The sequence below is a fragment of the Suricata suricatta genome, chromosome 14, assembly GCF_006229205.1.
Source record: "Suricata suricatta isolate VVHF042 chromosome 14, meerkat_22Aug2017_6uvM2_HiC, whole genome shotgun sequence".
In the NCBI taxonomy this organism is placed as follows: Eukaryota; Metazoa; Chordata; class Mammalia; order Carnivora; family Herpestidae; genus Suricata; species Suricata suricatta.
Window position 1 is genome coordinate 10789762 of NC_043713.1, and position 13425 is coordinate 10803186.

Below are 13425 nucleotides of genomic sequence, written 5' to 3' on the forward strand. Positions count from 1 at the left end.
CCAGATCCCTTTTACAATCCCTTCTGGGATGGGCTAATGGTCACCCCACTTGTTTCAAATGGTACTTCTATCAGTTAAAGCTCCTTAAGCATATTGTATATTTCAGACACCAAAAATGAGAATTTTTAAAGGATGACAGTTTTTTAATAAAATGGAATAAAAATCCTAAATATTTTCTTCCCAGACTCTCAATAGTTTGTTAAGATTTAAAAAATTTTTTTTCATTTATTTGTTTTTGAGAGACAGAACATTGAGCAGGAGAAAGAGAGGGAGACACAGAATCTGAAGCAGGCTCCAGGTTCTGAGCTGTCAGCACAGAGCCCGACATGGGGCTGGAACCCACAAACCGTGAGATCATGACCTGAGCTGAAGCTGGATGCTCGACTGACTGAGCCACCCAGGCACCCCTGTTCTTTTAAATTAATTTATTTAAATTTACATGCAAGTTAGTTAGAATATAGTGCAACAATGATTTCAGGAGTAGATTCCTAAATGCTCTTACCTATTTAGCCCATTTCCTCATCCTACAACGCCTCCAGTAACCCCGTTTGCCATCCATATTTAAGTCTCTTATGTTTTGTCCGCAATCCTGTTTTTATATTATTTTTGGTTCCCTTCCCTAATGTGCTTTTTGCACACCCTATTCTGAGAATTTCAGTTCTAGGGTTCACTTTTAGTATTTCTATATCCTGGCTAAACACCACTTAATCTCTCCATTATTGCCACTGCTTTTTCTAACCATATTCACGTTCAAGATTTGATAAATTTTAGTAAGTAGCATGATTTGAGAGCACTGTAAATGTATTTTCTTTCTTGAATACATGCCATTTTTAAAGGTAAAAGTTTCAAAAACTTATGTTAAAAGGACTTGGCAATAAGACAACTGAATCTGATACTTTGCAAGAAAACAAATATTTTTGCAGACCTAAAATATCTTAACATTTTTCCAGAAATTTACATCTCAGAATTGATTTAAGCATCCATATCTGTTTTCTAACTCCCAAATTACAGCTCTAATGATTGCTCCCTTGCTCTTATTTTACTTCCAAATGTATCAATAATTTCATTTCTAATAAAAGCATGGTTCCTTCTTCACTCTGAAGATTTAATCAGCATTCACTATGAAACAGAAATTTTATACTCTCTTAAAAGAAACTGTCATTACCAGATCTTTTCAAACACTAAATGTAATTCTATTCACTGTTTGGATTTCAATTCTCCTGTGAATACATTAAAATGTAAGACACCCGACTGCACTCCACTTCTACCTTAGCCAATACTGGGTATCTATTATTTTCTCAAACAATGTTTATTTACACTTTACAATTATGAGGGTTAAGTATTTGCGGCATACCTTCCAATGTCAAACAGTTCTTTATATTTTGTAAACAATGGAGGAGAAAGCTCTTGTTGTAACTCTAGATCAGTAAACATCTTGTTGGAATCCTGGACTAGAGAGATTATTGCTGCCTGGGTTCAAAAGAAAAAAAAATATCAATTTCCCTGAGACACACTAAATTGATGTGCTTTTGAGGAAAAAGATCAATTGCTATATAAAATTATGAACATTACCTGACAGTATTATAGATTTAAATTTGACCCATGAAACCACTCCCTCATCCCTAAAAATGGCCAATGAACCATCACCCAGTAAGCCCCCTCAATACCCCTCAAGGAGTATTTATTCCAATCCAGAGTGACAGCTTAAATAATTTTACACCTCCTTCAAAATTTCAGAACTTTCACATGTATTTTCAGAAGAACCTAGAGACAGCACATTAACCAAGTGACCAAAGTCAACATCACCACTAATGAATCATATCAATGTCCTCTATCTCCTGGCAAAATGCACTGAGAAATAAACAACTTCCTCTCTGCAGCATCCTTTCAACACATCACCTAAAAGATCTCCATTGGGAAGAAACATGAAACTACGCCAGATTATATAATATGCTACCAAGGGGCGCCTGGGTGGCTCAGTTGTTTAAGTGTCTGACTTTGGCTCAGGTCATGATCTCACAGTTCATGAGCTTGAGCCTCACCATCAGGCTCTGTGCTAACAGCTCAGAGCCTGGAAGTTGTTTTGGATTCTTTGTTTCCTTCTCTCTCTGCCCATTCCCCATTAACTAACTAACTAACTCTCTCTCTCTCTCTCTCTCTCTCTCTCTCTCTCTCTCTCCCTTTGCTCACCTTGCAGAATACTCATAGGACAACTTACTCGCAATCCAAGGTTTTACTATACTGTAATGGTTGGAAGTTTTTGAAATCAATTTTTTGTAAATAGTAATAAACCCATGTTAATCTCCTGGCTTAAATAACAGGTATAGCCATGTCCAATACTAACAACTGGAAAGGCTGGATTTTGGAAAAGTACTCTGCAACTTTTTTGTTGGTCTGAAATTATTTTAAAATAAAAATTCTAAAGTGTTTACCTGTTTGATCTCCACTTTACATTGGTGAGGATAAAATTTTATTATGTTTTAGAACATTGTTCAAAAAACAAGAAACTTGTAAGTATATAATCTGGAGTTTCTATTTACCGATCTTTCTACTATAAAAAGTTTCCCCCAGTACAATTTTAAAAGATTCTCTGTCCTCCTCTCAAAGTAATTTTTTATTGCTTTGATTTGAAGACTGTATAAAAACATTATGAAATCACAGAGGTATCCTCACGCAAGCATTTGCTCACAGATCCATGAATTAGGTCTTCAGTCTTCCCCACCTCCACAGCTATAGATTACCTATAGAATTTACTGTTTCCCGGTGCCATCTGGTTACCCGCTTGGCTTATCAGCCAGACTAAATTTTATGAAGAAGAGTGGTGTGTGTGTGTGTGTGTGTGTGTGTGTGTGTGTGTGTGTTTTAACTTTCCTATCTACTACAATACCTATCACAGTATAGGTCCTTGATGGGCATTTGAAGAAAAACAAGGAGAGAGGAAAAACAAAAAGAGAACATAAGACAGGCTTTACAGCATGCCAAAGAGAGTTTGGGGGATATCATGTTAAGCATATTTATACAAACTATGATTTTGCTCTGGGGATCATAATCACTATGACAGATAATCAATATAAATCATGCAAAATGATCAGGCTAAAATTCCTTCCAATACAGTCCTTATCTATATGCTTGAACCAGCAAAGGCTCGGTGATTGCCTGCCATTTATCTAATTCTGTCATTTATCTTGGTGAGTTACAGGGACCGTTGCAATTTCTGTGACTCTGTATCAGTGAGCCTGCAATACAGAGCTTGTCAAACAATTACAGCACACTTACTACAGAAAGGCCTGATATCATCATTTTAGGGTATCTCTGGTCTTTGGCACTTAGAAACACAGCCTAAGTACAACATAAAATTCAGCAGAGAGAATGGATGTTGTTTTTTGCTTCGCCCACCACCAAATGGGTGACAAGTAAAATATGTACAAATGAAAAAAAAAACACACATTAAAGATGACAGCATTTCTAAGGGACTCTGACCAACACACATACTCCCAAAATCTAGAGCCTATCTAAACCATCTGGTTTGACTATTATTAGGTTGTTAACTGTAAGCTCCCTCTCTTTCACCTTAAGCTGTGTAGTCTCACCTGATAAAGCCTTTAGCAATTATAACTTTCATTTCTAACCCAAGATAAACCTGAAAGAGAAAATGAGCAACATTAAAGTAAATTAATGGTAGATTTTGTCATTTTAGTGGCAAAATCTGACATGCTTTATTTCCATCATTGTTTAAAGAAAGACTGAATTATTGATTTTACATGAAAAAAATTCGTTTAATACTTAACAGTTACACTGGAGTATAAAAGCTAAAAATAACTGCCAAAAGAGTATTTCTAAATATCTAAACTTATTTGTATCCCATAAAGCTGATCCAAGTCCAAATTCATTTTGAAGCCACAGGAGCTCCACACTTCTATTAGCAAGGAAACAAAAAGATAAGAACTGGAGTCTTCTTAATTCACTCTGGTTATGAAGATAATATGAAAATGAGTTTTCCATACATACAGAGGGCAGCGAACTGCATTGCTTTCTTCTACAATTGGAGCAAACTTTAAGTAACCTACAGATTCGGAGGACACTTTTGCATCCTCCCCCTCCCAAATCTATAAAATAGAAATTTGATCATGATGAACATGCTCTTCCCTAAGTAATTAGTACTTGTGATTCATTATTTTCTTTTTGTGCAGCTAATATAAGCTCATGCCATTAAGGAATCTATTGAGGAACTCAATTATTAAACACAACCTATGTTCAAGATGAAAATTTCTTTCTGGAATGCTGAACAGAGCTTCAGTTATCAGGAGACAGAAAATCTCTCGTTAGGAGATATTGCTGACATGTAATAAATGCATGAAAATGCTTACCAACAGTGTCCAGCAAGCTTAAGCTTAAAGCAGAGTGAATCCCACACTGCATTTCCACATATTTGATTTTGGCCCGGGTAACAGGTATAAATTCTCCCTGAATGAGGAGGGAAGAGAGCGGGTAGCCTCAAAGGCAAGAGTGATGTTAACAGCTAGAGAGCAGACTGCGGGAGAGGCATGAAAGCACACATTCCAGAGGGAGTAACAGCCCAGAGTGCAGCGATCAGCTAGCAGACCATTATGGGCAGAGGAAATGAAAACCACTTAAGACCTGGGATAGAGGCCGAGTGGTCCTGCAGACACAGTTCTTGTGTCAGATGGTTAGGGGACATTGAGTGAGAAATGCCAAGGCAGGGAAAAGACTAATCTAGAAAAGTGCACTGGGATGCAATGGGAAGGCTGGAAACAGCTACTTCCTGTGTATATCAGATACCAGGTTCAGGGTGACCTTAGGTCGCGAGGGGTTGGTGGAGGGGGGAGAAAAAAACTCTCCACCTCATTTTCCCTGTAAAAGGACAAGAGAACAGTCACAATGGTAATTAAGACCTACTCTTTGAGAACAGCACACTATTAGTCTTTGAAACAGTACTCTTACATCATGGTGAATACAGTTAATGACACTCCATTGTATATATGAAAATTCCTATGGGAGGAAATCTTTAAAAGTTCTTGTTACAAGAAAAAATAAAATTGTAGCAATGTAAAGTGTAAGGTGACAGATGTTAACTAGACTTACTGTAGTGAACATTTCATAATACAAATATTGAACCATTATGTTGTAAGCCTAAAAGACAATATCAAGATATTATATTCATATATATGTGCATATGTACATACATACATGTTATATACCAGTTATGTCATGATAAAAAAAAATTCTGACACAGAAATGTCTAGTGATTCTTTCCTTAAGTCCATTTATTTAGATTCAGTAGTTTATCAATTTGTCTCACAAGAATTAAGTGGGATGCTAATGGTACGTGTCAGATTCTAACTTAGCCCAGAAGTATGTACCATGGAGGTCTCTTAATGAGGGTTCTAGAAGCACTACTGGTCCATTTCCACAGCTGTTCTACTTTTATCTTGACTTATGTTAAACAAACCCAGGAAACTGGCTCAAATCATAATAACTGCACAAGCCTTCTTCTAACCACATTATCCTCAATGTCCTAATGACCAAATTTCATTTAACAGATTCTGCTGCCCACCGACCATAAATATGGTCTCCAAACTTGACAGTCTAAAGAATTAGATAGGATTTCTCTGACATTCGAATTCCCTGTGTTTAAAGAGAGGATCACCTGCTTACTAATCATTTTTTGCTATAGTCTAATCATATAGAAATGTGAAAACGTGCTGTATTTCTAAGCACACTCAACACAGATCATTCTTCTAAATAACTACTAGAAGCTTAAATACTATTTAGTGTATAAAATAATGCCTGCTTTCACTTGAAGGATCACAAACACAACACTGGACACACAACAGATCATCTGTAACACAGCTCTTTTTATAAACAGTATGTGTAGAGAAATAGAATGTCTAGATTAAATGAATGTATGTCCCAAATATTTTGATCTCATTTATTCTCAGAAAGACAATTGAATTATACATATCATTATCCCCACTGTCTTTAATTTTTAATGTAATTTTTTTATTTTTAGAGAGATAGAGTGAGTGGGAGAATGGAGCAGAGAAAGAAGAAAGAGAGAGAGAGAGAGAGAGAGAGAAAATTCCAAGCAGGCTCCATGCTTGGTGTGGAGCCTGATGTGAGGCTTGATCTTATGATCACAAGATCATGGCCTAAGTTGAAATCAACTGAGCCACCCAGGGCACCCTTCATCATTCCCATTTTAGAGATGAGGAAGCTGAAATTTAGTATATTAGGCAATTTATCCAAAGTTCTACAACTAGTAGGAAGTGGCAGATTCCGCAAAAAAACTGAAGTCAGTCTGACACACACCATACATCTCCATTATGTGATCAAGTTAGACTATCAAGTTTGTCAAAGTCCTTATTTGTATTTTCCAGATTAAGTAGCTGGATTGTGTCAGGAAGTCTAAGAGTCTGACCATCTAATTAGTATAGGTTAAATATGTGCCTGCAAAACGTAATGATTGCATTCCTTTGTTTCCATGAACGTTTGCTTCTCCATTCTTCCTCACCTTCATCTAGCATTTTTCATTTTCTGTGTCCTGCGAAAACTTTGGGTCATATCCATTATCCCGCTCAACTTAAAAAAAAAAAAAAGGAAAATATTTTTCTTCCACATACCCCAACTGATAGAAAATGTACCGAGATCAAACTCATTGTTATAGCTGCTTATTCAGACCACCCACCTAAGAAGAATTGTTCTGTCATCTTGTATATACATCGAAGTATTCAGGGTCTCTGCCACCTCCTTCGAAGCAACTGTAAGTTGCTCATTTGAAGCCTTTTGTTCTTTGTCCATAAATCCCTTCCCCATCACAAACTATTTTACTGCCCATTTTCTGTATTTTTGTTCATCATAAGTTGGCTTGTTTGTTTTTTAACCTATTTACCATCAAGGACATTATTTTCCTGCAAATGGCAATACTGAACTCCCAATATACAGCCTGCAAGAGATAAACACAAACTTGCTTCCTGTCACATAAAATCTACTAAGCAATGGTCTCTGATTAATTGAAAGAGAAGCACCAATTATATTACCAATCAAAGAACCACACAATTTCTCTTAGAAAAATAACAGCATTGCCCAGTAGCTTTATATGCATTTGGAATTTACCCTGGGGGCATGGATTTTCATAATTCTAAATGGACTTATGGGGATTTTTTCGATACAAGCATCTCAATTAGGATGTGAAAACTTTAAAATTTAAGAGTGCTTTAAAAATTTTAAGTAATGTTTATTTCAAAATGTCAACCTCAGTCCAGCAACTCCATTTAAAACTAAATTAACGGGAATATTTTAGTTGCCTTTAGAAAATTTGACATTCCAATAAAAGTGTGATTTCACCTAATAACTACTGATTCTTTATGAATTAGTTGATTTTTATACACCTATCTCCTGAAAACTTTGACGAATCTTTAATATTCATTAAAAATGAATGAAATTAAAAGCCAGATTCCTAGTCACTAACACTGCATAATGATTACTGCTCTCACTTTGTTTACAAGAATATGGATACAAGAGATTGGGAGAGAGACTTAGCACATGCACAGGATATATGATACGTATATGCACAGGTACACTACTGGTAAAGGCAGAATGGCTAGTGTACTTATATATTCTTTTTTTTTAATTTTTTCAATGTTTATTTTTGAGAGAGAGAGAGAGAGACAAAGTGTAAACAGGGGAGGGGAAGAGAGAGGGAGACACAGAATCTGAAGCAGGCTCCAAGCTGTCAGCACAGAGCTCTATGTGGGGCTCGAACTCACGAACTGCAAGGTCATGACCGGAACCAAAGTCAGACACTTAACTACTGAGCCACCCAGGTGCCCTTTATATATTCTTTTCATGTCAGAAAAATGCTACAGTGGGGCTAATCCTAATTCACATCACTAGAAACCTTTGCCTGGTTCATCCTTTTTGTTTACAATGCAGTATCAGTATTTGTAAAATATAGAGGCATTAAAAGGAAAATACCATAATGAAGATTACCATGACTTACGTAGAGACTCATCAACAAAAACCGAGTTTTCACTCTTACTCTTCACTTTCACTCTTACTCAAGGTGTGTTCAAATGAAACAACGACCCATGGAATAAACGGCAAAGATTCTTCCTCAATCACTCAAAATTGAAAATTCACTCACAGATAACCAGTTTGCTAAGCTCCATTGTATCAGGAACAGACACACAAAACTGGCAAAGTATAGAAATGCAGAGGTATAGGTATTTTGCCAGTACATTCTACGTAGAAACTCTTGACCAGTACTCAGCACCAAACCGAGAAATTCCAAATATCTTTACAAATATGAACATAATCAAGCTTGCAGTAGGTTAGAGACAAGGATAGGGGGGAAAGCTCATGCTCTCTCCAAAGGCCCTTCAGTTCAGAAGGTGTCTGAATGCAAATCCCATGCCCAAATATTCAAAGGGAAAGAATCGGGGTGGGGGGAGAATCCCAATTTGGCTACCACGTGGCCATCCAACAGATACACTACACACTGCCCACCTTTTGTCTAATATCAACTAGAAACTGACTTCCGTTCACACTCGTTTTTAACCAAAATCTAAAAAACAGAACAAAACAACAGATCCATCAACACAAAAGGGGGGTTAGAGCTGCTCACGATTAAGGGACCCAATCATTTCACATGGCAGTTTTTAAAATGCAAATATCAGAAAAGGAAAGATATGCCTTTATACAGGGCCCCACCCCCAAAAATGAAGCTTAAAAAAAATCGACTGGCTAGAAGCACCCACTACTCTTTATTTCTTAGTGAATATCCTTGTTCTAATTTTGGAAATAAAAGGTTTACCAACGTGCCACAATCTGGTAAATGAAGGATCTGCAGACGCATCTGTATGTAGGATTAAAGCATCACTGTAAACGATGGCTTCACTGTATGGATAAAAACCTGGACTATAATTTCAGAGGAGCTAATGCCAAAAACGTCATGAACTACTTCATGGAGTGATCGTTTATGTATTCCATCCCCCAAGCAAAAAGCACAGTTCTCCATCCAGTTGCAGACATTCACAATAATCATTTGTGACTTTGAAAGGCCAAATGCCCTACCTTTCCTACATAGAGAGGGTCTGAACCCATGTACTCCTCCAGCACAAAGAACTGATTCCACACCCAGCTGCGCTTGGTCCGGGACCTCCCTGATTGGAAATAGGGCTTTGATCTGGACCTGGAGAGCTCGGCTTGACTCATTCCAGAAAAACACAGGAAAAGTGCTATTAGCTGCAGAAAATGGCAGAACTCCACTTTGCCCAACTTCATCTTTTTTTTTTCTTTCTTTTTCCTGTGTAAGAAAAAAACCTTGACAAGAGAAAAGGCACAGTTCCAGTTGGCTTAGTAGCTCTTGCCTCCGGCAGGGTGTCAGCTGGGAGTCCGGAGATAATAATTCGTAGAGTGTTCAATTGTAAGGGGTCACCACGGCTGAATGAGCTTTGCCAAAGAATGGTGTGAGAGGTACCTGGCAGAACAAAAAGAAGAGCTGGTGTCAGAAACCAACACACATCATAACTTTTAACTTTTGTTTACTGACTGCGTATTGATTTTCCCAAGATATCAGCCATTTGTATACTCATGACAATATTAATGATAAACTTCAAAATTTACAGTAACTGGCACATTTGTAAATCACATCGATACTGCTGATGCAGAATTATCCTCACTCTGTAACGTGACCTTCAAATGGTGTTTCTTCTAGGCATTCTATTGGAACATATGGTTTACTCGATACAAAATGGAGCAACGTCAGTTACAAAATCATTTTAATGCGAGACTTTATTATTTTTTTCTTTCATGCTACAGTTTCATTCGTTGGTATTAGAATATGAAAGCCAAGCAGCTCAAAGCAGGGATTTAACCAAATGAGAAGGACATATGCTAGTTTAAATCTCTTCTGTGAAACTGTAAAGAGAAATAAAGAAGTATGAGGTGATTCAAAACCGGCTGATTGATTCTGAGTCACAGAACACCAGCTGTTTTGATGTGTTCTGATTTGATCGTGATCAGCTGAAAAGCTCAGTGGTTTCCATTTTCCACCCTTCAAACCTATTGTCAGGTCTGCCGGGTAGCATGTTAGGTTAGACCACAAGATTGCAGTTATTTGCTACTCCACAAATATTTACTGAACACTGTGTAGCAGGGCTTGTGCACAGTAGGGCTTTCTCCCCTAAGTATTTATGGACTCTGAACACATTAGAAGGGTGTGAATATTCAGCTGTATTTCTGAGCCCCGCTCACAGCAAGTGTGCACCTAGAAAATGCTTCAGCAACAGCATGGAAACAAAACAACTTTTATTCTTAAGTCTACTTGTTTCGGACCCAGAATTCCTGATTACGTAAGCAAGAGATACAAAGTCAGTTACAGAACAAACTTCCAAACATACCCCAAAACACAGAGGATGAGGACTTATGGCAAAATATTTGCTTAAATCACTATGCTGCACTTTGCTTTATAAATGCATTCGACCACCTAAAAATAAATCAATAGGATAATTAAGGTTGATGGCTAATATTTGCCTCTTTTTTCTGAGGGAGAGGAGGCAAAATACAGTTTTGGGAACATGAAGCCAAAAGATAGCTCACTATCAAAGTAGAAAATATACGGTCTTTATATTAAGTTTTTCCATCTTGCTACCTGTCTCTCTTGTAACAAGAATGTCTGTAGCGCATTAGATGATTTCTGACAGTAAAGTCTGCTTATGGAAAATGTCTTATCTTGTAGAAGAAAAATGAAATGCATTAAATGTATTAAATATATTAAACTAGTCCATTCAACTGTAAGAAACAGGTTGCACTGACTTCAATCTCTGTTAAGATGAACATATTCGTGTTAAAAAATATTTGAAATTCCAGAGGGTATTCCAGAATAGCCCAATATACAGCTAGGCGACGTGGGTGGAGAACGACCAGAATAGGCAAATTATTACTGGAGCATATTGACTGCAGCCTGTGCAATGAACACCTGTCCTAAATCCAGATCTCTCAGGATCCAGCATGAATTTGGCCCATTTAGAAACCACTTGGGGAGGGCTAGTTGTTCTAAGACTTAGAATTATGAACAAGAAGTAACCTGGGGTCTGATCTCTGTATTCCCCCACCATCAGGCAGAAAGCGCATTGCAGGGAGGCGTGAGCTAGCTCACCTGAGACACAGGTTATCTGAAGTTAAAGAAGGCACGTAGTGTTTCTCTCTCTGCTGGGAAACTGAGACTAGTATGGACTCGTCTGCGGTGAGTCAGGAACTCAGGTAGGCTTTGTAGGAATGGCTGTCCACGCAGGGAGGGCCAAGATCATGTGGTTCCCCTCATGCCGGTGACAAACCACGTTCCCAGGCAAGAGAGGGATGGCTTATAGTGTGGTGACAGGGCTGTCTAGCTTGGGAGACATGGGGCCAAAGAATACTTCAGCTTCGCTGCTCTACTTCCTCAAGAGAGAATGTGTTTTCTCATAAAAACAAGGAGATAAATACTTTGGTCCAAAGAAAACATATGTTACCTTAAATTAAGTTCTAAAACGAAGGCCATTGTGTGGGTCAAGTGAACTAGATAACACTGTCACACAATGAAATGCATCTGACTTCTAAGAACCTAAGTAGCAAATGAAGTTTTGGAACCCAAATTTGGGGAGTTATTAAAATTGTACACTCAGAAAAGCTGTGAGCACCTGCATCAGAGAAAGACTCAAATTCTGAGTCCGCCCCGTCTTAGCTCTGCAGCCTTGGACATGGGTTTTCAATTCCAAGATATGCCCCAGAGATGAAGCCGTAAGCCTCTAACTTAACAAAACCAATAACCATTGCATCTACTTCATAGGATTAAATAAGCGCATCATGAAAAACTAAGGATGGTCCCTGATGCAACTAAAAGCCCTTTAAAAAAAAAAAAAGGGCTGTTGGGCTTATTATCATGATGATATTTTTTAGTTTGAGGCTGGATATGTTAAAGTTGTTTTGTGAAGTAATGTTACTTTTCATCTTAATTTTAGTTATAGAAAGATGTTTTCAACAACTCTTACCCTGAATAAAAACACCCTTGATAGTTCCAGTCAGAGAACTACACGGATCATGTACCCAAAAATCTAGATGAATAATGGACAATGGCACCAAAATACTTTTTAAAAGAGAATACTTTCTTTCCTAAGGGCATGTCCTCTGTGATTTTTGTAAGTCAAAGATTGGTATCAGAACTGCAGAGACTTGAGTTCACTCAAGAAGTTCACTAATAAGAGGAATCTAATCTGGACCAGGAGTGGGATCACTGGCGTCTTTGCCCTAAAATCTGCACCATTTGCTACATGGCCTTAGATCCCTCTGGGATTTCATTTCCCACATTTGCAAAATTTTAAACGGTTGTAATTTTCTGCTTTTGACAATTGTATATAAAATTGGTTTTGGTCTTTTTTAAGCTGTGAAAAAGCACACATTGTTAATAATTAAAGGGTAGAAGGATTTAAGAAAGTCAGAGGAATATAAAAAGCATTTTTCACGTTTATGAAATTTAGCTTGAATTTTTATATGAGATGTTTAAATTCCTCTTCTTGCTTATTGAATATCTCTTCTCTTCCATACAAGACTGTGAAGTTATCAAACTAGCCAGAACATATAAAAGCAGTGGGATAAGGAACACACCATGGGTTACGTCACAGTCGCTGAGTTAATATTTGTGAAAGAGACCCGAGAGATCTGTATTTTCCTATTTAAATCAAGTGTTTTAAAAACAGTGATTATTAACGTAAACCATAATGAACAGGAAAACCCACCGTGTCTTGGTATTATAGTATCTAGAAGAGAAGTAGACACCTAATGGACATTCGGGACCTATTTATGAAATTTTCTTTTCATCACGATCAACTCTGTTCTCATTACGATCAACTTCATTCTTTTAATATGGGAAATTAGCCATGTGGGTCAAATTCATAAATTCCTTGGTAACTCTCATGTTTATGGCTCATAATCACTTTGACAACAAGGTGCTTTATATTTTTCGGCAGTATTTGAAGGCTCTTGAACCAAATTTTATTTATCTTATCTTTCTTGAAGGTCTTTACTAGTGAACTCACATGTGAATGATCGCAATAAAAGTCGGGGAAATTCCTATGTGTTGATCAACATGTTTGATTGGGACTAACTCTGCCTGGAAGAAACACCTGATACAGCAGGGGGAAAGGCACAGGGCAGGTGGCCCTTGTTTGTGACGCCTCCCCAACTCCTTCCCTTCCGTCACAACCAGATCAAGTTTTCAAGGTAAAGACCAGTACAGCAGTTCAACCCAACTCATCCTGACCTGAATTGAGAGATCATAAAAGAAATGACGGGCTCTGGAGCATTATGAAAACCCATCTGTTGCTTGTGGTCTTCAAAGAGAAGTCATCAAAACACGAACTTGAGATT

The 13425-nt window shown here is 37.6% G+C and overlaps 1 protein-coding gene across 1 annotated transcript in view; it reads right to left on the reverse strand.

Moving 5' to 3' along the window:
- CDH7 (cadherin 7) overlaps positions 1-9303 on the reverse strand; it is a 106591-nt gene extending 97288 nt beyond the window's left edge. The window contains exon 1 of the mRNA XM_029922744.1: positions 9094-9303. Within this exon, the coding sequence (XP_029778604.1) occupies positions 9094-9303 (210 nt within the window). The remainder of the gene's footprint in view (positions 1-9093) is intronic.
- Positions 9304-13425: the final 4122 nt, after the last annotated feature.